The sequence below is a fragment of the Canis lupus genome, chromosome 11 (genome assembly GCF_048164855.1).
Source record: "Canis lupus baileyi chromosome 11, mCanLup2.hap1, whole genome shotgun sequence".
Lineage (NCBI taxonomy): Eukaryota > Metazoa > Chordata > Mammalia > Carnivora > Canidae > Canis > Canis lupus.
Genome location: NC_132848.1, coordinates 17,986,669 through 18,013,942, shown reverse-complemented (window position 1 = coordinate 18,013,942; position 27,274 = coordinate 17,986,669). Strand labels below are relative to the sequence as shown.

Genomic DNA, 27,274 nt, shown 5'->3' with positions numbered 1-27,274 from the left:
GATAAGGAGGTGATTATATTAAAAATCAGGATATTTTAATTATTCATGAAAAAGTGTGATTTAAAAAAATCTTGTGAAGACAACACAGTAGTAAAAAATACAAAGTGTATGTATATGTGTCAGTTTACCTTTAGCCTGTTTCAAACTGCAAGCTAAGGAGTAATGAATTATGGATTTGAATTTTTAAAAAATATTTATTTATTCATGATAGAGAGAGAGAGAGAGGCAGAGACATAGGCAGAGGGAGAAGCAGGCTCCATGCAGGGAGCCCGACGTGGGATTCGATCCCTGGTCTCCAGGATTGTGCCCTGGGCCACAGGCAGGCGCTAAACTGCTGCGCCACCCAGGGATCCCTGGATTTGAATTTTTACAGTGCAATAGTTAAATAGCAATAGTTTACTAAAAATATAACAGTTCCACATACATGACGGCACATAGTGTGATGGTTAATTTTATGCGTCACTGTAGCTAGACTATGGTGGCAAGTGTTTGATGAAACACTAATCTAGCTTTTGCTGTGAAGGTGTTTAGATATTGTTAAATTTACCATCAGTTGACTTCAAGGCAGATTGCCCTCCATAATGCGGGTGGGCTGCATCTAATCAGTTGAAGGCATTTGGAGCAAAGACTGCCATTTCCTGAAGAAGGAAATCCGATTGCAAAATAGAAATGCCGCCTCATTTCCAAGACTGCAAACTCAAGGCTGCAACAGCAATTCTTACTTGAATCTCTACCCTGCCAGATGCAGACTTGCCAGCTTACAACTGTGTGAGCCAGTTCCTTAAAACCTCCTCTCTCTCTGTCTCTGTCTGTGTCTCTCTTTTTGTTGGTGCTTTTCTGGAGAATCCTGACTGATACAAACAGATTTGAAATATAAAATCACTTGGCTTTTTTTTTTTTCTTTTTTAAAGAATAGCAACAATCATCCAGCTATTGTGGACATTCTTAGGTATTTGGCAATATAAACAAAACAACACTTATTCATGAAAAAATACATTTAGGGGCACCTGGGGGGTTCCATCAGTTAAGTGTCTGACTCTTGTCCCTACTCAGGGTCATGAGATCAAGCCCTGCATCAGATCCTGTGCTGAGCATGGAGCCTGCTTAAGATTCTCTCCCTCTGCCCCTCCCCTGTTTGCTCTCTCTCTTATAAAAAAAACTCTGTTTAAAAATACATTTTAAGGGCAGCCTGAGTGGCTCAGTGGTTTAGTGCCACCTTCAGCCCAGGGCCCGATCCTGGAGACCCAGGGTCGAGTCCCATGTCAGGCTCCCTGCATGGAGCCTGCTTCTCTCTCTGCCTGCATCTCTACCTCTCTCTCTGTAGCTGTCATGACTAAATAAATAAAATCTTTAAAAAGTATATTTTAAAATGGTTTTTAATATTTATAGTTGAGGAAGTTGGTGATTATTTTAGTTGAGAAGCAAAAGATCTACGTAGTTTAGCCCGTGGAAGTCAACAATTCAACATAGCTGATTGTTAAAACTGAATTGAATAATGTGGGTTTTTGTTTTTGTTTTTTGTCTTCAGATGAAAGAAATGCCAGAATTGGCTGGCTCTCTGGTTTGTAGAGGTGTTGTTGACTATACTACAGTTGTATAGATTTTAAAAGTCATACCATCTGTATCCTGTTATTTTATACACAGCACATTTTAAAATAAAATTTCCTAATAGAGGGGACGCCTGGTGGATCAGTGGTTTAGCCTCTGCCCAGGGTGTGATCCTGGAGACCCGGGATAGAGTTTCGCGTTGGGCTCCCCGCATGGAGCCTGTTTCTCCCTCCTTCTCTCTCTCTCTCTCTCTCTCTCTCTCATGAATAAATGAGTGAGGTCTTTAAGGAAAGAAGAAAAAAAAATCTCCTAAAAGAGCATACATTTACCTTTCAAAGGTTTAAAATTTAATTGATTTCCCTTTTGGTTTAATCTGTTCCCATCCATTTCCTCAACTGTTGACATGACATTACACGATATCCGAAACTTTCCTTAATAATAACATTTTACCTCTGAATAATGTTGATGGTTTCCATAAAGGAACCTGTGGCATATAAGGAAAATATCCAGTATCTGAAATGTTCTTTATGTCTACTTTATATCAATCTAGAAAATTAGAGAATGAGACTCTATTTTTTTTTTTTTTGACATTTATTTATTTGACAGAGAGGGAGAGAGAGAGTGTGCACAAGCAGGGGAGCGGCGGGCATGGGGGGAGAAGCAGCCCAGGGCCCTCAGCAGGGACCCGTTCAGGGCTCCGGCCCAGGCCCTGGGATCACCACTGAGCCAAGGCCTGAGCTTAACCTTAACCGGCTGAGCCACCCTGGGACCCCGAGTGTGAGACTCTTGATACAATGTAAAATTATAGTTAAAAAAAGAAAACCTTAATTTTTTTTCCTTTGTTTTACTGCTACCCTCCTATACTATAATACACCTTTTGTTAAAATCAGATATTAAATTTAAATAATAGACAAGAGTGTAGAAGCTTTAAGAATTAAAACAATGAGAGTTAACGTTTAGCAATAAACTATTTGTTTATTGTCATGCCTTAGAACTTTTCTGTATGTAAATGGTAATTAAAATAGTCTCAGAAGAACCAAAACTAGGCACAGTGGATTACATGATATGTGCTGAGGCGCCGTCCCCTGTGGATTCCAATCTGGATATTCTGACGATAAAACACAACAGTTAGAAGCTCCACAAAGTTACAAGGGGAGGAAGTAATTGAATCAATATTGAGATAGTTTGACACTTACTTTCATATTTTTCAAGTTTTTTATTTCCTAAGGTAGACAAAAAAATTATAGAATTAAAGGCATTTGCTTGCTTTTCTGGCTTTCTAAATAAGATAATAAACTTAGGAAACTTAGTTTGGCTTTAAACTTGGTTTAACTTAAGAAAATGAAAGCTTCCTCCCCAAATCCCACAGCGGCTTAATGATCTGTCCAGTGCCCCTGCCAAAGAAGTCACGTCACCAGGTATTCCTAAGGCAGCTTTTATGCTAAAGGCGAAAAAGCCTAAAGTTGACAGAACTATACGAGGTAGTTAACCTTGCGGTGGCCCCGTGCCATCCTGCTTAAATTCCCTGGAAGACGACGTATTGCCTCGTGTCGACTCTGGGACTCGTATCTCATGCATCTCTGGTGTGGCTCCTGCTCCAAATTTTGCTCTGTGTCCTTCCCTCATCAATTTTTTTCCCCTCTATTTAGCACGATCCTGCCATTTGTTAGGAATTCATTTGTTTAACTTCTCTCATTCATTTATGCCCATTTTGAGTGTTGTACTCTATATTGAACATAATTCTAGGCTTCCGGTAAATAGATATCAGGAGAAAATAGAGCTTCCTTAAAGAAAAGTAGGGGGAGGAAATCTATCATTAATTTGCTCTCATCTCTCAAAAAGTAAGTCAACAAAACTAAAAATTGGCTTTATATAAACAATAATCAACATAAAAAACACAAATCGAAAGTCATAGGATTTAATTAAGTGGAACATACCAGAGCAAAGATGTTAATTCTTTCCAAGTTTATGTATAGATTCAGTGTAATCCCAACCAAAATTCCACAATCTTCTGTGAATTAATAAGCTTATCCTAATGTTAATTTGCAAGAGCAAAGGTCGAGGAAGAGCCAGGTAATTTCTGAACAATTTAGAAAAGAAACAAGTTGGGAGAACAGCGGTCAGGTAGCAAAGCTTATTGCAGCCTTTGCCGCTTGCACGTGGCCTTGGAGACCCGCAGTGATAACTGTTTGAATCTTGGGGTGGAGAAGCTCGTCACGGACAAAGTCCTCATTAAATAAAACTAGAAAATCCAGACAAAGTAAAACAAAACAATGTTTAGGGCCTCCGAGATTTGCTAGGGCGACAAAGACCGAAGGGGTCAGGACTTAGGAGCTGGGGAGCCACAGAGAATGGGCTGTAATTAGGAAAGCTGTTTTTTCCCTGGAGCCGTTTGTTCATCTTGGGCCCAGGTCTGGGACTGAAAATCTGGGCTTTGCTCAGGCAGGGGCTGATTTTTGGGAAACAGAAACCATCGGAGCTTTTGTTGGCCCTGAAGGACTAGAGAGAGAAAATTGGAGAATTGAGCATTTCAAGATCCTGGTAAAAAAAGTCAAGGTGGTGGAAGGAGCCCACCTGATGGCCATTTTGTACTCAAAGTATTTGTTTGATTTTGAAGCTGTGAGGAACGGGAGGCTAAAATCCTAGGCTGAAGATTTCTGGAAAGCAAAGCAGATTTTTTTCCCAGTAATTTCAGAGTGCTGAACCTATAACGATTAGAATTCAGAACCCATTACAGAAAGGCAATGGGGAACGCCCAAGTTTCTCAGTGGAAAGCCCTGGAGTCTGAGCCCTTGGAACAGAGACAGAGGCGGACATGTCTTGCACGAGTCCTAATCCACTGTTGACGAAGCTGCGTTTGGATCAAGGCGAACAGCAGCCCTGACCCTAGCTGCTCAGCAGGAAAAGCCAGGACTCTGCATTTTTGTTCTCTGCATGTTAAGATGTTTGATAGAAACTCACTAGCACACACCACGTGTTTGGGCGACGTGCAAGGCTTAACACAAGAACTGTTAGTGTTATTGCAGTGAGCTGGATTGGCTGCCTCTACTAGACAGTCGCTCTGCGCGTCATCGGGACTAAGTGGCAGTCACATGTAGCAGGAGCTCTGTTGGGGTTGAAGCAGGGATGAGCTCTCCTGCTCCGAGGCCTTTCTCCAGCGACCTCTTCAGCAGGAGACCCTGGGCCTGGAATTCTGGGGCTCCCAACCGAGCAAGAGCGCAGCTGCCGAGCTAGCAAAGCAGAGGCCGGGATGGGCCCAGCATCAAGGCCTCGTTCAAGAGCAGGGAAATAGTGTCCACAGTTTTGGGAGGAGCAGCATATGTGTGAAGGAGGGGAGGACTCATTAATGCCGGCTTTGAAGATCATTCACCACACCCAGAACCACCGCAGGTTACCAAAACCAAGAGGAAACAAAACAATCTTGAAACCAGGAACAGACCCAGAGGTGACCGAGATGCTGGGGATTTTAGGAGGACGTCGGAGTGTTAAGGCTGGTGATCATGGAGCTCAGTGTGTCAAAGGGAGGATAAGGACACCAGTGGTAGCAGAGAGAAGCGGAAGTCACACTGGCCATACCTGGGCTTACTGGCCCGGGAATAGGGCCTTATTTTTCCTTTAATTGGAGTAAGAAGCAATTGAGGAATTGTAAGAAAAGGATTTGACCTGGATTTTCCTTTTATAAAACAGTTTGGAGGAGGAAGAGAAGTGGGAGATTACTGGCTCAGGTGAGCAATGACAGGGGCTTGGATACCGGGCGGGAAGGGGAAGTTGAGAAAATAAAGTCTACCATTGTTATTTGTATGACCCTTTAACTAGAAAACATTTATTTATTTTTTATTTTTTATTTTTTTAATTTTTTTTTTTAATTTTTATTTATTTATGATAGTCACAGAGAGAGAGAGAGAGAGGCAGAGACACAGGCAGAGGGAGAAGCAGGCCCCATGCACTGGGCACCCGACGTGGGATTCGATCCTGGGTCTCCAGGATCGCGCCCTGGGCCAAAGGCAGGCGCCAAACCGCTGCGCCACCCAGGGATCCCTAGAAAACATTTAGTTAGCAGACTGGAGATATACAATGAATTTATTTTTTAAACTGCTTTGAATGAAATTTAAAATTGGACCATACTTCTAATTCATTGTGTAACTGAAGTATAATATGAATATGGAAGTGTGCACGCCTCATAAATGGAAAGACTGATGAATTATTACAAAGTGAACACATGAAACAAAACAAAACAAAACAAGCAAAGTGAACACATGTAGGAAAAAGTAGCACAGATCTAGAAGGTCCCAGTGTCCTTTCCTATTTGAGGAACTCCTCTTTGCTCTCTAAAAGTAACCACTAGCCCGACTCCAAACACAAATTAGTTTTGCATGATATTTGAACCTTATATAAATGAAATCATTTATCATGCATTCATTTTGTGTCCTCTTTCATGGCACCAAATCTTCCTTTTTTTTTTTTTTATAATTTTTCATATCATCTCCTCTCTTCACCTATTTCACTGAAAATTCTTTTCTAATCAAAAATTTATTCACTTACCTTTAAAAAAATCTGTTCTGAGAACCAAAAGACTGATAATGGAAGGGAAACATATTAGCTTTAAATCACAATTAATTTGCACGTTGACTAATGTATTACTTCTGCATGAAATATTTTGATAAAAACTAATAAATGGAGGTGATTGGAAGCAAATACAAATAAGAAACATTTCAATGAACAGTTACTTTGAGTATAGTAGCAAACTAGGTCATGGTTGTACCTTACTTATTTCTGTTCTTTAGCTGGAGAGGAAAAATAATCAGTGAAGAAGGGGGGAACAATCTGAGTTTAAATATGATCATTTATGACAAATGATTTATATCATCATATAGCAGCAATCAAATATTGTCAATAATTCCTTAAACACTTGATGATCCGAATTTTAAAATATAATTAATTTATGGAAATCGCTCTCTAAATAGAATGTCGTGATAATTTTTTTTTTCTTTTTTGCTTACGGCAGAGATTGTTTGTGCAAGTTTCTTCTTCGGTACACAAAGAGCAGGGTACTCCTCTAGTGTAAGGGGGCCTATTCGGATAATTTCCTCTGTAAGAAAAGAATCTTTGATTAGCCACATGGCTATTAATATCTCTAATTTTGTGCATGAAATTATGCAAATTGTTTTGGTCACTCACTCATGAATAACAGCTTTTGTTCTAATTTTATGCTCCTTTCTTTTGTGAAAAGAAACCGTTAAAACTGTTTACAAGATGTCCCTAATCCACATGGCAGTTATGCTCTTGAATATTCTATAGAATACAAATTAGATGTGAACCCAGGGTAATTATACAGGCTGATAGCCACAGAGCTTTTGCTGTAAACACTATGATTATCTCTTGATTTGGTAAATACAATAAATAAAATTTAAATTGCAGGTGGAAACATAGGCTTTATTTTAACACCAAGGTTCTTATCTAGTTCTATTTGGTGATGTATCAAAAAGGTTTCACAGCTATTATGCCTGCTTTTCAATAAAATAAGTTGATGCATTTTAACAAACCTGTTTACCCCCATCTCTGTATCTGTGGAAACTTAAAAAAGTGTTACTTACCTAGAGTACACAAAGAAAAACGTTAGTAATATAAGTAGTATTCCATTTAAAAATATGCCACAACGATTTATCTATTCATTTGTTGATGGACGTTGGGGTTATTTCAAATAAAGTTAGTGTGCACATTTTGAACATTCATATACATTTCCTTGGATAAAAGAAATGAATAGATCATCTGGTAGGTACATATTTGACTTTTTAAGTAACTACCACACAGGTTTTACAAAGTAGTTGTAATACTTTATATTTCTACCATCAGTGTTGAGAATTCGAGTTGCTTCACTTCCTTGTCAGGACTCGGATTGGCCAGTCTTTGGCCAATACCACTGCGTAGTGGTATTTATTGTGGTTTTAATTTGTGTTTCCCTAATGATTAATGACGTTGAGCATTTTTTCATGTGCTTACTTGCCATCTGCATGTCTTCTTTGTTAATCTTTTATCCATCTAAAAACAATTGAGTTTTAGGTTTTTCTAATACTGAATTGTGAGAGTTCATCCTGTATTGTCCTGTATTGCCATATGGCTTATTTTTGAGAAAGAGTCTTCTAATATATTAGCTATGAAGAAAACTCTTCCTGCCCGTGACGTGTCTTTTCATTCTCTTACCAGGGTCTTTGAATAGCATTGATTTTAAATTTTAATGGAATCCAACTTATCCATTTGTTCTTTTATGGATCATGGTTTTGATGTGGTAGCTAAAAAAAATCTTTGGCTATTTTCAGGTCACAAAGGTTTCGTCTGTGTTTTCTTCCAACAGTTTTACAGTTTGGTGTTTACATTTAGGCTTATGATCCATTTTGAGTTAATTATTATAGGTTGTGTGTTGTATAGATCTGAGTTTACTTTTGTTTTTTATATATGAATGACAAACAGTACTAGCACCACTTATTAAAAAATCTTTTTTTTCCACTGCATTGCCTTTGTGCATTTTTAGAAAATTAGTTGGACATACATAGATCACTGTGTATGGGTTTATTTTTGGACTCCACATTCTGTTCCACTGATCTATTTGTTTAACTTTACATCAATTGTTGTGATTATTCTAGCTTTCATAATTCTTGAAAACAATGTTAGTTCTTCCAGGGGGTGGCTCAGTTGGTTAAGCGTCTGCCTTTGGCTCAAGTCATGATCTCAGGGCCCTGGGATTGGGCCTCACCCGGGAGTCGGCTTCTCCCTCTCCCTCTGCTCCTCCCCCTGTTCTCTCTCTCTCTCAAACAAATAAATATATAAATTAATATCTTAAAAAAATATTTTTAGCTCTTCAAATTTTTTTCAGAGTTGATTTGGCTATTAAGAGTCCTTTGCAAAAAAAAAAAAAAAAGAGTCCTTTGCATTTTCATATGAATTTTATGATCAGTTTGTCAATTTCTACAATAAAAATCTGGAATGTTTTATTAGGATTATATTGAATCTATAGATCAATTCAGTGAAAATTACATCTTAATATTGAGTCTTTTAATCCATTACAAGATATAATATATCCAATTATTTGTATCTTTGTTAATTTCTGTCATGAATATTGTGTAGTTTTCAGTGGAGAGGTCTTTTATGTCTTCTACCAGATTTATTCCTGATGATTTATGTTTTTTGATGTTGTTATAAATGTTATAATAGAATGATTATTATTTTAATTTAGTTTGATTATTTACTGGTGGTATTTGGACCTATAATCGAGTTTTGTATATTGATCTTGTATCCTGAACAGTTACCAAGTTTACTTCCTAGTTTCAAAAGAATTTTCGTAGATTTCATTGCACTTTTTTTTTGTATAGACCAGAAGTCAGCAAAGTATGATCTGTTTTTGTACAATTTGCACACAAAGAATTATTATTTTTTTATAAGTTCTTAAAAAAAAGAAACAAAGACGAAGGTAACACTATATATGGTATGCAAAACCTAATATATTTATTCTGTTATTTTACAGAAAATATTTTTGCTATTGTAATAATATTACATATAGGTTTTTCACAGATGCCCTTATTAGGTTTAGGAAGTTCCCTTCTATTTCCAGTTTGCTGAGAGCTTTTACCAGGAATGGATGTCTAGCTTTTTCTCAATCTATTGAGATAATCATGTGTTCTTTATTTTTAGGTTGATTAATATGGTGAATTACATTGATTGATGTATTTACAATGTTAAACCACTTCTATATTCCTGGAATAAACTTCATTTGGACAAGGAGTATTAATTAGGCTTTTACTGTATTGATGGATTCCAATGCTAAATTTTTGTGCCTATATTAACAGTAGATCTTGTTCTGTGGTTTTTGTTTATTTCGTTTACCCTTTGCAATTTGTGTTCTTGGAGGAATGTTTCCATTTCATCCAGTTGCTTCTTGATTGATTAACCCCACTGTCATTTTTTTTTTTTTTTTGAAGGAGAGAAAGCACACATGAGTCCATGTGGGAGTAGTTGGGGAGAGGCAGAGAGAGAGGGAGAGAGAGAATCTTAAGCAGGCTCCATGCTCAGTGTGGACCCTGATGCTGGTCTCAACCTCGTGGCCCTGGGATTATAACCTGAGCCAAAATCAAGAGCCAGAGGCTTAAGTGACCGAGCCACTCATGCGCCCCAACCTCATTGTTGTTTTGAAATGGGCTTATTTATTTCTAGTATTATTCTTTGCTCTAAAACATCTGTTTTTAGTGTAGACCCTGTTGCTTTCTTTTGACTAATGTTAGCATAATAATAAAACTTTTTCCATTCTTGTACTTTTAATCTACTTCTGTTTATTTATTTATTTGCTTATTTATTTAAATTCCAGTAGAGTTCACACACAGTGTTATATTAGTTTCAGGTGTACAGAATAGTGATTCAATAATTCTGTACATTATTCAGTACTTATCATAGTCGTGTACTCTTTAATCCCTGTCACCTATTTCATCCATTTCCCCACCTACCTCCCCTCTGGTAACCATCAGTTTGTTCTCCATAGTTAAATGTCTGTTTTTTGATTTTGTCTCCTTTTTAATTTGTTCATTTGTTTTGTTTCTTAGAGTCCACGTATGAATGAAATGATATTTGTCTTTCTCTTCTTTTATCTAACATTATATTCTCTAGATCCATATATGTTGTTGCAAATGGCAAGATTCCTTTCTTTTTAATGGCTGAGTAAAATTCCATTGTATATACATACTACTTCTTTATCCATCCACCAATCGATGGACACTTGGGTTGTTTCCATAATTTGGCTATAGTAAATAAAGCTGCAATAAACAGAAGAGTGCATGTATCTTCAAATTAGTGTTTACATATTATTTGGGTAAAGACCTAGTAGTGGAATTACTGGATCATATGGTAATTCTATTTTTAATTTTTTGAATAACCTCCATAATGTTTTCTGCTGTGGCTACACCAGCTTGCACTCCTACCAACAGTGCGTGAGGGTTCCTTTTTCTCCACATCCTAACCAATACTTGCTGCTTCGTGAGTTTTTGATTTTAGTCATTCTGACACGTGTCAGGTGATATCTCCTGGTTTTGATTTGCATTTCCCTGATGATAAGTGATGTTGATCTTTCACGTATCTGTTGGCCACATGTATGTCTTCTTTGGAGAAATGCCTGTCTTTGGCCCATTTTAGTTGGATTATTTGTGTTTTTGTATGTGTGGAGTTGTATAAGTTCTTTATACAACTATCAGTTGTATTAGTTGATAGTTTACTATCTTTGGATAGTAATCCTTTATTAGACATGTCATTTGCAAAATAGCTTCTCCCATTCAGTAGATTGCCTTTTAGTTTTGTTCTTTGTTTCCTTGACTGTGCTGAAGCTTCTTATTTTTATATAGTTCCAATAGTTTATTTTTATTTTTGCTTGCCTTAGGAAACATATCTAGAACAATGGTGCTATGACTGATGTCAGGAAAATTACTGCCTGTTCTCCCTTCTATGATTTTTATGGTTTCAGGACTTACATTTAGGTCCTTAATTCATTTTGAATTTATTTTTGTGCATGGTGTAAGAAAGAAGTCCAGTTTCATTCTTTTACATATTGCTGTCCAGTTTTCCCAGCACCATTTGTTGAAGACACTGTCTTTTCCCCATTGCATATTTTTGCTTCTTTGTCAAAGATTAATTGGCCCTATAATTGTGGGTTTATTTTTGGGCTCCCTATTCTGTTCTACTGACCTATGTGTCTGTTTTTGTGCCAGTACTGTACTGTTTTGATTACTACAGATTAGTAGTAGATCTTAAAATCTGTGATACTTCCAGTTTTGTTCCTCTTTTTCAAGATTGCCTTGGCTATTTGAGGTCTTGTCATTCCATAAAAACTTTAGGGTTATTTGTTCTAGTTCTGTTGGTATTTTGATAGTGACCGCCTTAAATCTGTAGATTGATTTGGGTAGTTTAGACACTTTAGCAATATTTATTCTTTCAATCCATGAAATGGAATATCTTTCCATTTCTTTGTGTTGTCTTCAGTTTCCTTCATCAATATATTACAGTCTTTCACCTCCTTAGTTAAGTTTGTTCCTAGGTATTTTTATTTATTTATTTATTTTTATTATTATTTTTAAGCCCAACACAGGGTTGAACTCATGACCCTGAGAATGTGACCTGAGCTGAGATCAAGAGTCAGACACTTAACTGACTGAGCCACTCAGGTTGCCCCTTATTATTTTTGGTGCAACTCTAAATGGGATTGTTGTAAATGTTCATTTCTGTTTACTATACACTTTTCATTATGTTTTAGTCAAAAATGTTTAGTAACACAGGAAAGCCCAGAAAATGCATATCATTGTAAATGATAATAAAGTTTCCAGTTCGGCTGGAACTCTAAATGGGATTGTTGTAAATGTTAATTTCTATATACTATGTTATAAATGTTAATTTCTCTGTTACTTCATTATTAGTATATAGAAATGCAATGGATTTTATTTATTTATTCATGAGAGACACAGAGAGAGGCAGAGACACAGGCAGAGGGAGAAGCAGGCTCCATGCAGGGAGCCTGATGCGGGACTGGATCCTGGGACTCCAGGATCATCCCCTTGTCTGAAGGCAGATGCTAAAACCACTGAGCCACCCAGGGAATCCCGTGAAGCTATCATCTTATTTATTTTTTTCATCTCATCTGTTCTTTGTTCCCCTTTTCCTCTTTTTCTTTCTTTGGGTTGAATATTGAATATTTTTGAAAATCTAATTTTACCTGCTTTGTTGGTTCCTTTGCTATAACTGTTTTCTTATTTAAGTGTTAGAGTTTGTAGTATGCCTCTTTTACATATTACAGTCAAGTTAAATTATTGCACTTAACAGAGTGGAAAAACTTTAATATAGGTTTTTCTCTTTTAGCCTTTATGCGGTAGTTATCACGTATTAATTTATGTAGTTATGACTTTTACAATGCATTGCTATTATCTTTGATTAAACAATTCTCCTTGAAAGAGGATTAAATAATAAGGAGAACATCCTATATCTTACCCATGTAGTTACCATTGCTGGTAGTTTGAAAAAAATCTTTTTTTCACTTTTAATTTCCACTAAGAAATCTCCTGTCATCCTTATCTTTGTCCCTCTGTATGTAACATGTCTTAGTTCTCTGGTTGCTTTTAAGATTTTCTCTTTATTACTGGTTTTGAAATTTCTTATTATAAAGTGGGTTAGTATAGTTTTATTCATGTTTCTTGTAACTTGGAATTTATTAGCCATCTTGCTTCTGTGAATTTATAATTTTCCTTAAGCTTGGAGAGTTTTGGACCATATTTCTTAAAATATTTTTCTGTTCCAGTCCTCTTTTTGGGAAATCAGTTCTCCCTAAAATTATCTCACAGATTAATGATGCTTTTTAAAAAAATCTTTTTCAGATTCTTTTTTCTCTAGATATTCTATAAAAATAATTAATTTATAATAAGTGTTCAGTAGTTCTACAATTTCTCTGGTATTTATAAAAACTGCACTCTGCCCTAGGTTTTAAGGCTATGTATCTGTCATTCTTGTTTTTGCTTCTGAGAGGTAACCAAAGTAATTACAGAGATACACACATTTGTACTTACTTCTCTGTTGCAATTTTGGCATATCTCTGATCCTTTATGCAAATTATGTATATTTATTCTTTGCCTATGTTTTCATTTTTTGTACATTTCAAAAAAATTTGGTTGTTAAAAGAGTTGGACTATTAACTGATTTTTATCTTCTTCCTTGTACAGATCTATTGGGATTAGAGTTCCAGAATTTCATTTTTGGGCACTCTCATTAGGCTAATGTTATTTGTCCATTTAGATATGCAATTATCAGCAAGGCAATTAAAAATGATGGTATTCTTTTCTTCGGAGAATGTGCATTTCACTTCCATTCCCAATCATTTACTCATCCCAGTTGTTATAGTAGAGAAGCATCTGCCAAAGCCTATTTTGTATTCCAAGTATTCAGATATTACTGTGGCAATGTATTTTTACATTCTTCTTAAAAAACTTAAAGTTCCCATAATTTTTATTCTCAAGATTAAATATTTCATAACAGATATAGGTTTTTACATAAGGTAATATTCTCTCACCACCTTCTATTTTAATATATTTAATTTGAGTAGCGCTATAGAGGGAGATTTCACGTATTAAAAATATACTTGCCTCTTTAGTATATGGTTCTGTTTTAGGAACAATTCTTAACATATTTTAATTTAAAATACTTTTAATAGCAGAATAACTTACGCAGGTCCATAGTTGCATACAAATATTACAGTTTCATATCCTCCAAGTTTAGGACACATTGTCACTGCACAACCAACTTTATATGAATTGGCCCAAACTACCTATAAGGAAAGGAATTTAAAAATAAAATATGCAAAACAACTTCATGCAAACAGCGCATTGTAGGAGCAATAATCTTTGTTATGCTGCCAAAGATGAACGCACATGGCTATTTACTCTCTTTATTAATTTTTAGTATTGACTTTAAAACAATTTATTTTGTTAAGGCTACTTCCCTGAGGGCTATCTAACTAGTTTTCCTCACTGTTAATGCTCATAAGTTCAAAGGAGAATATAATGTAAAGACAAAGCTAAATTTTTTCTAGATGACTTATGAAATATATTAAAATTGACTCCATGTGGATATTATAAAAATGATATTAAAATGAAACTATAAATGAAAACAGTAATAAACTTTTATTTCTTTTTCTCAGAAAAATTTTACTTCATTTGTGATCACATTTTAAATTTTGTGGTCTTAACCATATTCTTACCTTTGTCAAGTCACAAGAGACAGATAAGGATAGAAATTAAGAATATAATGAGTCTTCTGCAAAAGATGCCTGCCACAGAGATGGTGAATCTTTATTTTTGTCTACTTGCTAAGAATAAGCAAAGTTTATTCAAAAGGAAGATGACTTCTATGGAAAACTAGACATGGAGAGGGAGAGAAAAAAGTGAAGAAGATTACTATTTCTTTAGTAATAGTAAGGGATGAGAGACGAGTAAGAGAGAAGTAAGAGATTTTGCTTCTAACCATATGTGTGGCTTTGGAGACTGACATCAATTCTGAGCTAGTTTCCTATTTAATAAAATGAGATTAAGCTTGATCCTTAAACAATCTTTTTCCTTTTGAATGTTCCAAAAAGTTAATAACCATACAAATGCAAGTATATATGCAAGAAATCATGTTTAAGAATTTAGTTCATGAATATGTGGCTACTCCATGAAATTCTACTTGGTTAATGTATTTAAGTCATGATTCTGTTTGGCTTTGGGAATGATAAAAGTAAATATTGACCATGTGTAGATTTAAAATGTATTGTTTTCATTAAAGGGATTAGATGTGACAATATGAACATTTGTTGTAACTTCAGTATGAATATCTGCAGAGACTTAATGTAGGAAATTTTTAGCTCATTTTGCTTAGAACATTAATAAGCAAGATATAGTTGCTGAGTAAGTAGGAAGGATGCAACCATTCCTAATTATTTAAGCATATGTGGAAATAAGCCAGTGGGGAATGAGCTTCCAATTCTGATGTAGCAATGATAGGGGAGAAGGGTATTTGGAACAGGTTCCTTTTGACTTGAAACAGAAGAGAGAGACAAAGGATTACATAAAGGCTGTGAGTTAGTCTTCATGCCATGTTAGGGATATTGCATCCTTCCCAGACAATTTGTTTGGTGCTCCTCTGATAAAAATGACTTGCTTTATGTCACTATATACTATTACATCTTATACAGATGAGTAAATTTGGAGAAGAAAATTATCCCCTGTTATTGCTTAAATGGGGCTTCCTAGGAGTTCAGTGCCATTTTTAGAATTGGTTTAGCTTAAAAATGACTTCTACTTTTCACCAAAAATTCCCACTGAAATATCCAGAATACTAGGAAAATAATGAGAAAGTAGGTATGGGACAATCAGTATCTTGAAAAGGATAATGCCCCCTGTGAATTGAGGGGAAAGGACTCAGGCTGTACGAAAGGACTCAGGCTGTACATTTGTCCCAGATTATTGCTTTGAGAGAGTTTCCAGGCCATGGCTAGGGGGTTGGGATTTGGGAAGCCAGTAAAAGCTTGATGGATGCACACAGCTGAGCAGCAAAGCTGACTGTCTGAGGAGACCAAGGAAGCAGGAGTTTAGATAATATAGTCCTGGAGAGGTGAGAACCTTACTTACAGTGATACAACTGTGGAGATGGGCAGGGAATCCTCATTACCAATTCAGCAGAGCATTAATCAGCACATAAGCGAAGAAACTACCCTAGGCCTGGGAAAGAACCACCTATAAAAACTAGAGGAAAGGATGCTAAAAATTACACAGGGCCAGGAGTAGAGACTGTTCCTACTAGCCACACTGGAAAATACCAATTTCTGGGGCATTGGTAGAGTATGCACAAGAGTCTTGATTTGCATAGATACGATTAAAAAACTAAGTGAAAGATTAAACATATTAGATATAGTCATTTATGAACAAAAAGAGGAAAAGATTAGTGAACTTAAACATAAAGCGATAAAACTTTCTGAAATTAATCACAGAAGAAAAAAATCAGGAAAAAAGAGAAGAGAACATCAGTCAACTGTGGAAAAACTTCAAGTAATGACTTGAAGTTGCTCGAGCAATTATGAAATTGCTTGAGACTTGTGATAAAGGAAGAATTGTAAAAGAGCAAAGAGATACATAAAGAAAAGGTTAGAGTAGACTTTTGTTGGAAACAGTGCAATGAGATGACAGTGAAGTAAGATTTTTAAAGTCCAGAAGAATAAGACAAACAAAAGAAATTTAAAAAATTCCAATACATAGAATTCTATTCCCAGTACAAATGTCTTCCAAATGAAGGTGTCCTTTTTAGATACTCAAAAGAAACTCACAAGAAAATGCTAGAAAAGTTATCTTTTGATTGAAATATGCATAAATAAATAAAATGTCAAAAATTTACCTGTGTATAATGGCCACAAACTTTGGTACATGATAGGGTATCATAATCATAATATTCAGTTTCATTAAACCAAGCATCAACAGCAGATTTTGGTGAAAATATGCTTAATCCACCTAACCAGATATTTTCTCCAATATATTGAAAAGTTGGATGGCATTCATATGATTTTGATAAACAGGAATTGTGTTCGAATCTACACGTGTTTGCCCACGCTTTAGCAGTCTTCGCTAAACCATCGTCCCAACTCTGAAAGATAAAATAATGTAAACTGAATTGTGCATATTTGCTTGGATTAAAGCTATTCTTATAATTATAATCCATTTTGTTTATTTTAATAAAATATAGATTTTTTTGGTATGTTTACAGTGAGTCTTTTTTTTTTTTTTTTTTTTTAGTTCTACTTAAGAAACATTTAGTACCTACTCTGTGACAGTTTATCTTTGTATTTCCAATACTTTGTAGATGTCCTGGTACAGTATAGGCACTCATCACATATACTTGAATTTGATTTAAGTAAGGCAAGAGTTCACAGTCTAGTAATTCAGGTCATGGAAATGTATCATAAGTGAAAAATAAGTACCCGGGGCACCTGGGTAGCTCAGCGGTTGAGTGTCTGCCTTCAGCTCAGGTGGTGACCCGGGGTCCTGAGATCGAGTCCTGCATTGGGCTCCTGCATGGAACCTGCTGCCCTCTCTGCCTGGGTCTCTGCCTCTCTCTGTGTCTCTCGTGAATAAATAAATAAAACCTTTAAAAAAATGTGTACCCATTTATAAGTAAAAAGAGAAAATGCCTCTTAACCCATTGGCAGTAGAATTTCCTTAATTTGATCAAGAGTATCTACCAAAACCAAAAAACAAAACATTTCAACAGGCATCAATATATAATGGTGAGATATTGAAAGCTTTCCCCCCAAATTGGGAATGAAACAAGATGTCTCATTATTTCTATTTAAAATAATACAGGAAGTTGGGATCCCTGGGTGGCGCAGCGGTTTGGCGCCTGCCTTTGGCCCAGGGCGCGATCCTGGTAGACCCGGGATCGAATCCCACGTCGGGCTCCCGGTGCATGGAGCCTGCTTCTCCCTCTGCCTGTGTCTCTGCACCTCTCTCTCTCTGTGCCTATCATAAATAAAAAAAAATAAAAATAAAAAAAATAAAATAAAATAATACAGGAAGTTAGATGGTATAATAAATACATAAAAAAACAAAATGTATAATAACTGGGATCTTCATTATTTGTAGATAACAAGACTGGATACATAGAAAATTCAGTGAATACACAAAACTATAGGAAAAAAGTGAAATTTTCAGTTTCCGGTATCAGGAAAATATACAACATTCTATTTCCATATATACTTCAGAAACAACTTCAAGGCAACAAGTATATAAAAATAAATCCAATAAATGATATAAAAAAGCTCTATACTGAAAAACTATAAAACATCACTAAGATTAATTTGTAAAGACTTAAATAGATAAGAAATGTTTATAAACTTGAAGATTTAATATTGTAAATGTTTGGTTATTGACATTTAATCAATTTCTAAAGAAAATCCAAGTAGCTTTTTTTTTTTACGGAAATTGATTTCAAAGTTTATGTGGAAATTCAGAGAACAAATTCTAAGACAATTGTTAAAAAATAAAACAGAATTGGATCCCTGGGTGGCTCAGCAGTTTAGCACCTGCCGTCGGCCCAGGGCATGACCCCGGGGTCCCGGGATCGAGTCCCCATCGGGCTCCCAGAAGGGAGGCTGCTTCTTCCTCTGCCTGTGTCTCTGCCTCTCTCTCTCTATCTCATGAATAAATAAATAAATCTTTAAAAAATAAAATAAAACAGAAGACCTACTGTACAAGATACCAAGACATCATAATCTTGGTATTTGTGTAAGACGTGGATAGACAGATATCCCAATGGAACAGAATAAGGTCTATTGTCAATTTTTGACAAAAGTGACAAGGTCTTAATGTAACTTTAAAGGCAAGATGATTTTATTTAAGTGAGCTCTATGCCCAATGTGGGGCTTGAACTTACAAGCCCAAGATCAGAGTCACATGTTTTACCAACTGAGTCAGTCCCTGGCAAGATGCTTTTTAAAAATATTTTTATTTTAATTTAATTGTAGATCTACAATAAATTACAACATATAGTATGTAGAGGTCCTGTGCGAGCTTTGCCTGGTTTCCCCGTTGATAGTGTTTTATGTAACTAAAAAACAATATCAAAATGAAGAAATTGACATTGGTACAATTAACAGACCTTAAGATTTCAATAGTTTTACATGCATTTGTTCATGTGTGTGTAGTTTTATGCAATTTTATCAGGAGTAAATTGAAGTAACTACCTCCAGCAATCAAGATACATAACTTTTTTTCTTTTTTTTTTTAGTATTTTATTTATTTTTTGACAGTGGGGTGGGGGAAGAAGCAGAGGGAGTGGCAGGTAGAGGGAAAGGGAGAAGCGAGCCTGGAGGCCGATGCAGGACTCGATCCCAGGACCCCGAGGTCATGACCTGAGCCAAAGGCCGACCTCAACCGCTGAGCCACCAGGGGCCCCCCACTGGCCCGTGCTATCCCTAATTCCTGGTGGTCACCAATGTGTTCACCACCTCAATGATTTGGTCATTTCAAGAAAGTTATTTATTTTTTTTAAAGATTTTATTTATTCATGAGAGACAGAGACACAGGCAGAGGGAGAAGCAGGCTCCATGCAGGGAGCCTGACGTGGGACTTGATTCCGGGACTCCAGGATCACTCCCTGGGCTGAAGGTGACGCTAAACCACTGAGCCACCTGGGCTGCCCTCAAGAAAGTTATATCAACAGTCACAACATGTAACCATTTTGAGATTGGCTTTTTGTTGTTGTTTAGCATGTTTCCCTTGAGCTCCATCTCTAGTGTTTCACGGGCTTCTAGTTTAATCCTTACTGCTGAGTGGTAGTCCACCCAAGAGATACACCACAGTTTGTTTAGCCTTCACCTGTCCACAGGTGATGTTTACAGGTTTGGATGATTATAAATTAAGCTGCAATGAACATATGTGATCAGGTTTTTATGTAGCAGTTGAGTTTTCCTTTTTCAGGGGAAAGAAGAAAAGGAAAAAGAGCCCCAAGGGGGCAATCGTTGGGTCATATGGTAAATATACACATAGTTTTTTTTAGACTAAAAGAGCCAAACTATTTTCTCGAGTGGCTGTAACATTTTCCGTTTTACATTCCCACCAGCAGAGTATGACACGTAGTTTTTCTACATCCTCTTCAGTATTTGGTGCTGTCACTCGTTTTTATTTTAGTTTTTCTGATTGGTGTGTAGTAATACCACATTGTGGTTTTAATTTGTATTTCCCTAATGGCTAATGTGTAGAAAGCGTTTTCATGTGCTTATTTTCCATTTGTGTAACTTTGTAGTGAAATGTCTCTTCAGCCTTTGGTTCATTTTCTTACCGACTTTTTTTTTAACTATTGAGTTTTGAGAGTTCTTTATATATTCTAGACAACAGTTCTTTGTGAGGTAAGTGGTTTGTGTATATTTTCTCCTAGTCTACAGCTTGGCTTTTTATGTATTAACAAGTTTTTTAAAGAGCAAAATTTTAAAATTTTGATGGGGTTTAAATGGAAATTGTTGTTTTCCTTAGGTAATGCATTGGTTTTTTTCCCACTGCTTTTAAATTTCTTTCCTTGTCTTACATTTTCTGAATTTTGATTATGATGTACCTTGGCATGAATTTCTCTGGGCTTATCATATTTGGACTTCACTATTTGTTCTTCATGTCTTTACCCAAATTTTGGAAGTTCTCAGCCACTATTTCTTAGGATATTTTTTCTGCCCCTCCCCATTTTTCTCCATTCCTTCTGGGACTCCAGTGACATGAATAAATATTTTGTTCTTGCTGTATAGATCCCTGACTTTTTTCCTTTGGTTCATTTTCTCTCTGCTCAGATTCAGTAATTTCTATTATTCAATTTTCAAGTTTACTAATTTTTTCTTTTGTCATATTCACTCAGCTACTGAGCCCATCCAGTGAGGTTTATTTTTTATTTATTTTTTATTTTTTAAAGTAATCTCTAAAAAAAATAATAAAAAAAAATAATCTCTACACCCAACATGGGGCTCAAACGCAGGACTCCAAGATTAAGAATCTCATGCTCTACTGAATGAGCCAGTCAGTTGTCTCCATCCAGTGAATTATTACATTTTCCAGGTGTAAACTGTCCATTTAAATATTCTTTGTAGCTTCCATTTCTTTGCTGAAACTTTCTATTTTTCATTTGTTTTAAACATTTTTATAATTGCTCTTTGAAGCATTTTATGATGAGTCCTTTAAAACTTTTGTCAGGTAATTCTAATATCTGTGTCATCTGGGCATTGGCATCTGTTGTGTTTTCTCATTGATGTGGAGATTTTTCTGGTTTTTGGTAGGATGAGTGATTTTTTTTTTACTTGTATGCTTGACATTTTGAGTTTTACATTATGAGACTCTAGATTTTATTTAATCCTTGTATTTAAGGAGGATTTCACTAACACTGTTCTAATGGGGGAAAGGAGACACAGCTTCTTTATCATTTGATTGGTGGGTGAAAGTCTAGGCTTCCCACTCTTACTATCCCTGTGGGAAGGATAACTAGTTCCACTGGGAGGAGATAGACATCCAGGTTCCTCTTTTGCTTTGGCTGATGTCATCATCCCACTGGGAGAGTAAGGGTCACCTTTTTATCAAGGGATGAAAATCCAAGCTCCCTACTTGGCCTCTGCCAATACCACAGGAGAGGAAGGGGTACCTCGGTATTTTGTGGGACTGAGAGTCCTGACATGGTCTCTGCTGACACCATGGGAGGTTGCTATGAGGGCCACTTCATTACTGGTGGGTGGTAGTATAAAAGTCCGGATTCCATGATTGTCCTCTTCTGATACCACGCTGGCTGGGAGGGGAAGGGGCACCATATTCCTGCCTCATGAGGGCCAGAAGCCTCCTCATTTAGCCTCCTCTGGCACAACACTGCTAGACAGGTGGTAAGAGGGGTGCCTCACTAGCATCAGTCAAGGACGATAGTCTAGACTCTCCACTTAGCCTTTGCTAAAAAAGATAGGAGGCTTGTTGCTTCCCCACCCCACCCCCCATGTTATTTGTCCAGAATAGGATGGTTATTGTTTAAAAAAAAAAAAGATTCCTTCCTTATTAGACTACCTTTTTGTCAAGAGAGAGTGGATTTTTTCTTGGAGTTTTTTTCTTCTTTCTTTTATTTTCTGTATTTGTTGGCTTTTCTGGGTTTCAGGCTTCTTTCATATCTAGTCTAGCAAATACAGGAGTCAAAAAGGAAATATGTGAGGCTCACCCTGTGTCATTCTTTGAGTCTTGAGTCTCTAGCTATTTGGTCTTTTTTTTCTTTCTAACTTTATTTATTTTTTTAAAGATTTATTTATTTATTCATGAGAGATACAGAGAGGCAGAGTGACAGGCAGAGGGGAGAAGCAGGCTCCATGCAGGGAGCTCGATGTGGGACTCGATCCCGGGACTCCAGGATTGCGCCCTTGGGCCAAAGGCAGGGGCTAAACCGCTGAGCCACCCAGGCATCCCTAGTCTTTTTTTTAAATAAAGATTTTATTTATTTGAGAGAGAGAGTGAGCAAGCAAGAGAGAGAACGCGAGTAGGCGGAGAGGAGAAGCAGGCCCCCCACCGAGCAGGGAGCCTGATGTGGGGCTGGATCCCAGGAGCCGAGGATCATGACCAGAGCAGAAGGCAGATGCTTTAACCAACTGAGCCACCCAGGCGCCCCAGCATCTAGTCATAATATACAAATGAACATAGAGACTTTGAAAGAGTAGGAACTAATATCTGGTAGCTAAGGAATTATATGCATTTAAAACATGCATTTCAAGCCAGTTCAAACACATATGATATGTGTAAATTATAATTATCGAGGTATATGTATACCTCTGAAAATGTTTGCATTTTAGAATCCCAGGGACTTTATAAAGCTCATTCCCCTCCCCCGATTGAATAACGACATCTTTCTGGAAAAAATATTTTAATGTCCCCTTAGATCTGGCAATGCTTTCACTTAAAACTTAAATGTTATTAAGTCTCTAGCTGTTCAGGAAAAATTTTATTGAGTAATATTCTGACTTAACTTATAAATAGAAGAATTTGGCATCCTTACTGATGTAAATTTTTAAAAGCCCAATCACTTGGCCTCTGCATAACCTAAACTCAAATATACCCTGCAAGCTCTTCTGACCTAAAGTCCTCATAATGAATTACATCCAGTCACTGAAGCTCCTCTGCACAAGGAGGATTAAGAGAACCTCCTAAGAAATGCATCAGAATATAAACTAAAAACAAAGAGAATTGCAATAGCTTCATATGATGGAGAGTTGCCACACTATCTTTCAAAAATATGCTTAAATAATCATGATGCTTCTACTTGTGCTCTGGCAAGAAACAGTATAGTGTGCACAGGGTTGCGGGCAAGAGGATGCAGGGTACGTCGGTATGCTACCGCAGGGTTGATGTAAGTTTTTTAGTAACTAGACGGAAATGAGACCGCCAAGGCAAGCGAGGGTCCAAGAACAGATTTTATTGCAGGCACCCTCGGGCGAGGTTCCACGACTCACGGGGGAAAGAGAGTGAGTCGAGGAAGTCGCGCCAAGACAAGGTGGTAGGGGGTTTACATAACGTTGTAAGGCAGAACGGTTTCCTATTGGTTGGCTCATATGCAAAGGAAGGATTGCAATCCAACCAGTCAGAGTGACCCTCACTATGCAAAGGAAGGATTGCAATTCGACCAGTCAAAGGTGACTTCCTCCTCTGGGGTTTGAAGGGCATTGGGTTCGGTTGGGGAAGTCCAAAGGAGAGGTGTAAGGGTCTGCTCAAGCTGTCATCCCAAGTGGAGGTGGTGACAGGAACCTCAGCCATTTTGGCGTATCCGCCATCTTGAGGAGTTTCCCTTCCCGCCTGGCCCCAACAGATGATACAACAAGAATGATGCTGAGTATAAAAGCAGTATAAACATCAATGTTCAAAATTCCTGAAAGGAGCTTAAGACATGGTACAAATAACAAAAATCATGCTTTAAAAAATCAGATTTATTGAGGTATCACTGATAAAGAGCTTTACGTATTTAATGTGTACAATTTGATTAATTTGGACATATGCAAATATCCACTACACCATCACCATAATCCAGGTGATAGACTTGACCAATACCTCCTAGTGGTTCCTTGGGTTCCAGTTATAAGATAAATAAGTTCTCTCCAATAAGTGCAGCAGGACTGATGAGGAGAATGATGGCACAGGAAATGTGGATAAAATTAAATTTCCTTACAACCTGCAGCCCAATGACAAATACTTGAGATAGGTCGAGTAGGACATTCCTCAAAGAACTCACAACTGTTTTAACCTTAATACTTAGAGGCAAAAAGTAACCTTAGCTTGCCCTCCAGGATCCTGTGAGTCTTCTTTAACATATGCAAATCCTTTTGGAAACTTCCTTTGTCTCTACCACCCCCCCCCCCCCCCCAATTTAAAAGTCTAAAATCAATTGCTCCTCACAATCCCAGTACAGCGTTTTCTGCCCAGGGGGCCTGGCTGGCCCTGTATTTTAAGAATAACCCCTTTTTGTGTGAGCAAGCCCTCGTGATGTATGCCGATTATTTCTCAGTTCCACTGGAAAAAAATATACAGTTAAATAGAACCGTGTGACAGAAAAATTAAGGAGAAACAAAGACTTTTATAATATAAAAAGTTGATAGGATTAAAATCAACAAACCAAAATGTAAGAAATGTTAATGTCATTTAGGCAGAAGTAAAATGATACCCAGTGGAAATAGCGAAGAAATGAACAGCACCAGAAAACGTAAAGGGCGAAAATAACAGAAACTTCTACACGTTTACAAACTCAAAACTATAAAACAAGGTAAATGCAAAGAAGGCTTGTTTCTATTCATGTCTTCTGCACCCCATTCCTTTCTTCCTTCTCCTTCGGCTAGCTATTTAAATTTAAATGAATATTAGGTATATCTTTTTATTGCTTCCTTCGGGAAAACATAGCATATATAGGTGTTTGTAGAGAATGTGTAGATGTTTACATATATTTATAGAATGTAATATATTTTACAAACACACACACAAATAGGTGTGTCTATAATTTAAATAGCAATTTAGCGACATAAGATAGTCCTTAAAAAAAGAAATTCAAATTAAGTATGGAGGAAATACTGTATGGCAAATCCACGTCATTGGCCACCCTAACCTACTGGAGATTAAAGTGCATTTTACACATTAACTTATTTTAACAATTCTGCATTTAGGAGATCAGCTTAGGTTTGTTTAATTCAGTGTTTCCGAATCATATTTGAAACCTCTTCCCCCTCAAAAAGTCCTTCCCCCAGAGCAGAATAGTGCAGTTTTGACCTTTAGTGTCTGAATTGTGATTTTATACTATTTCCGTTTTATTTTCTGTTGGGTAGAAAGGAAGAGACCTAGAAGAGATGTTTTACAGAGTAGCTACATCTGCACAGCACATAAGCTATGCTGTCAACATCACGTTCCTAATTTTATAACGCTGTCCTATCTACATGCAAGAAAAATATACTGCAAGGGGGAATTTCCAGCGATAAAATTTATACTCAAGCATTTATTTAAAAATTATAAATGCTACGAATTATTTTAATAATTCAGTGTTTTTTATGCTCATTCTTCAATGGAGTATTCTTTTTGTCCTAATGCCTATAGGATGGAAGTCTACAAAAGACATCTTCAGTATTTGGAGTTAAATCTCACATATTCATTATTTCTCATGGAAATCACAGTTTGATGTCGTTCAAGCATTGGTCTCAGTATTATCTCCTCGTGGAATGTTTCTTAAAAAGGAATAGGGTCTATGTGGTGCTGCTCAGCCTGGAGGTCATCAGGTGCACCAACAGGGGAAGTACAAGAGCTCTCCCTCCCCTGCTACTCCTTTTACAGGAGGTGTTTTGGTTGTGCTGTTAGGGGTGCGCTCGGCGGGGCTGGGAGACCCGGGGCCTCGGGACCAAGACCAGCGAGCGCCACGGGGGCGTCCCCCGTCCCCACCCTCCGGCCCATCACTGTCCCTGTGACCCCTCCCCACCCCCCACCGCCCCTCCCTCCTCCCACCCCCATCCTCCCCCCTCCCGCCCTTCTCCGTCCTCCCCAGTCCCCCCTCCCCTCCCGCCTATCCCCATCCCCCACCCCCACCTTCCCCGCCCATCTGGGTCCTCCCTGGTCCCCCACCCTCCCTACCCCCTCCCATCCCCATCTTCCCACCTTCCACCCTCCCTCTCCCCTCCCTCCTATCCCATTCTCCCCACTCCCATCCGCCCTCCCATCTCTGTCCTCCCTGGCTCCCTCCCCCCTCCTATCCCCATCCTCCACCCCCACCTTTCCCGGCCATTTCCCTCCTCCGGTCCCTCCTCCTCCCTGGTCCCTCCTCCTCCCTCCCTCCTCCCTCCTATCTCCATCTCCCACCGTCACCCTCCCGCCCATCCCCATCCTCCCATCCTCCCCCCCTCCCTCCCGTCTCCCCCTCCCCCCTTAAAGGCACCTACGCTGCGGCCAGACAGCCTAGGGGGTGGCAGCTCCCCGGGCCCGGGTCAGGGGGTCAGGGCAGGTCAGGTCGGGGGGTCACGGGGGTCGGGGTGGTGGGGGGCCGACCCGCTCTCACCAAGTGCCTCATGTCGGCGGCGGGCGGCAACACCTGGGCCCGCAGCGCGTTGTGGGCGTCGAGGCAGCGCTCCCGGAACCTGCGGTCAGCGGCCGGGGCCCTGGCGGGGGACCTGCCGGCCACCAGGCACAGGCCCAGTGTCCAGAGGCAGCGCAGCTCCTCGGTCAGCACCATGGCGGGGGGCGGGGCCGCTAACGGCGGGGGGGGGGGGGGGGGCTCGCGCTCCCGCCCCTCCCCCCGCTGCGGCGCGGGCTGGGTCCAAGGGGGCCCGTGGGGATCGCCCCAGCTCCGACGGCCTGTCCCAGGGCGCCCTCACTGCGGCCCGAGGCCCTGACCGCAGAGCCCCCGGCCTTCCCTCCTGCGCGCACGCGGGCCTGTCGCCACCGCTTAAGGAACCAGAGGCGCTGCGGCCTCAGGGCATTGGCTCGTCCCCCTAGAAAGCTACAGGGCTGCTTCGGAATCTGCTTGCCATCTCGTGCTTGAGCATCTGCTCACACTTCATCTTTTCAGAATACCTCACAGTAGCATTTTCCATTTTCCATCCTACACCTATGGCTTGCTGTGGGCCTGCTTGCTTTCTTTTTTCTTTTCTTTTTCTTTTCTTTCTTTCTCTCTTTTTTCTTTTTCACTTTCTCTTCTTTCTTTTTCTCTTTTCTTTTTCTTCTTTTTCTTTCTTTCCTCTTTCTTCTTTCTTCTCTTTCTTTCTTTCTTTCTCTTTTTTCTTTCTTTTTCTCTTTTCTTTTTTTCGATTTTATTTATTTATTCATGAGAGAGACAGAGGGAGAAGCAGGCTTCGTGCAGGGAGCCTGACGTGGGACTCAATCCCTGGACCCCCGGATCAGGCCCTGGGCCACAGGTGGCGCTAAATTGCTGAGCCACCCAAGCTGCCCTGTTGGCCTGTTTCTGCTCTATTATTTCCCCATAACCCTTATCCTCATATCATATGCAATTTACTTATTTACATTATTATTTCTCCCCTCAATTGAATGTAAGCCCCATGAGGCAGGAATTCCTTATCATTTTCACTACTGTATCCCCAGCATCTCAAAAGAGTTCAATATTTGATGAACAAATGAATCTTTTAAGACTGCAATCATTAGTTCCTTTTATG

General features: G+C 38.4%; 2 protein-coding genes across 12 annotated transcripts in view; one reads left to right on the top strand and one right to left on the bottom strand.

Moving 5' to 3' along the window:
• CAPS2 (calcyphosine 2) overlaps positions 1-27,274 on the top strand; it is an 84,442-nt gene that overhangs the window by 8,285 nt on the left and 48,883 nt on the right. For 6 of the 10 annotated variants that reach the window (XM_072843291.1, XM_072843292.1, XM_072843294.1 and 3 more), the window contains one exon: positions 24,280-24,396. The exons of 3 other annotated variants lie outside the window; for them this stretch is intronic. The gene's annotated coding sequence lies outside the window, so the exon portion shown is untranslated. Of the gene's footprint in view, positions 1-24,279; positions 24,397-26,231; positions 26,327-27,274 lie in introns of those variants that run through there. One more of the 10 variants, XM_072843304.1, reaches the window with a different exon arrangement.
• GLIPR1L1 (GLIPR1 like 1) lies at positions 2,504-26,360 on the bottom strand. 2 transcript variants are annotated; one of them, XM_072843316.1, is made up of 7 exons: positions 26,164-26,360; positions 16,489-16,734; positions 13,788-13,888; positions 6,549-6,637; positions 6,091-6,122; positions 2,745-2,771; positions 2,504-2,656 (listed from the first exon to the last, which is right to left on the bottom strand). In XM_072843316.1, exons 1-7 carry the CDS (start codon positions 26,335-26,337, stop codon positions 2,591-2,593), a joined length of 735 nt encoding a protein of 244 aa, XP_072699417.1. In that variant the 5' UTR covers positions 26,338-26,360; the 3' UTR covers positions 2,504-2,590. The 2 variants fall into 2 exon arrangements, with proteins under 2 accessions (XP_072699417.1, XP_072699418.1); XM_072843317.1 differs by lacking the exon at positions 6,091-6,122 and having other exon boundaries at positions 26,164-26,359.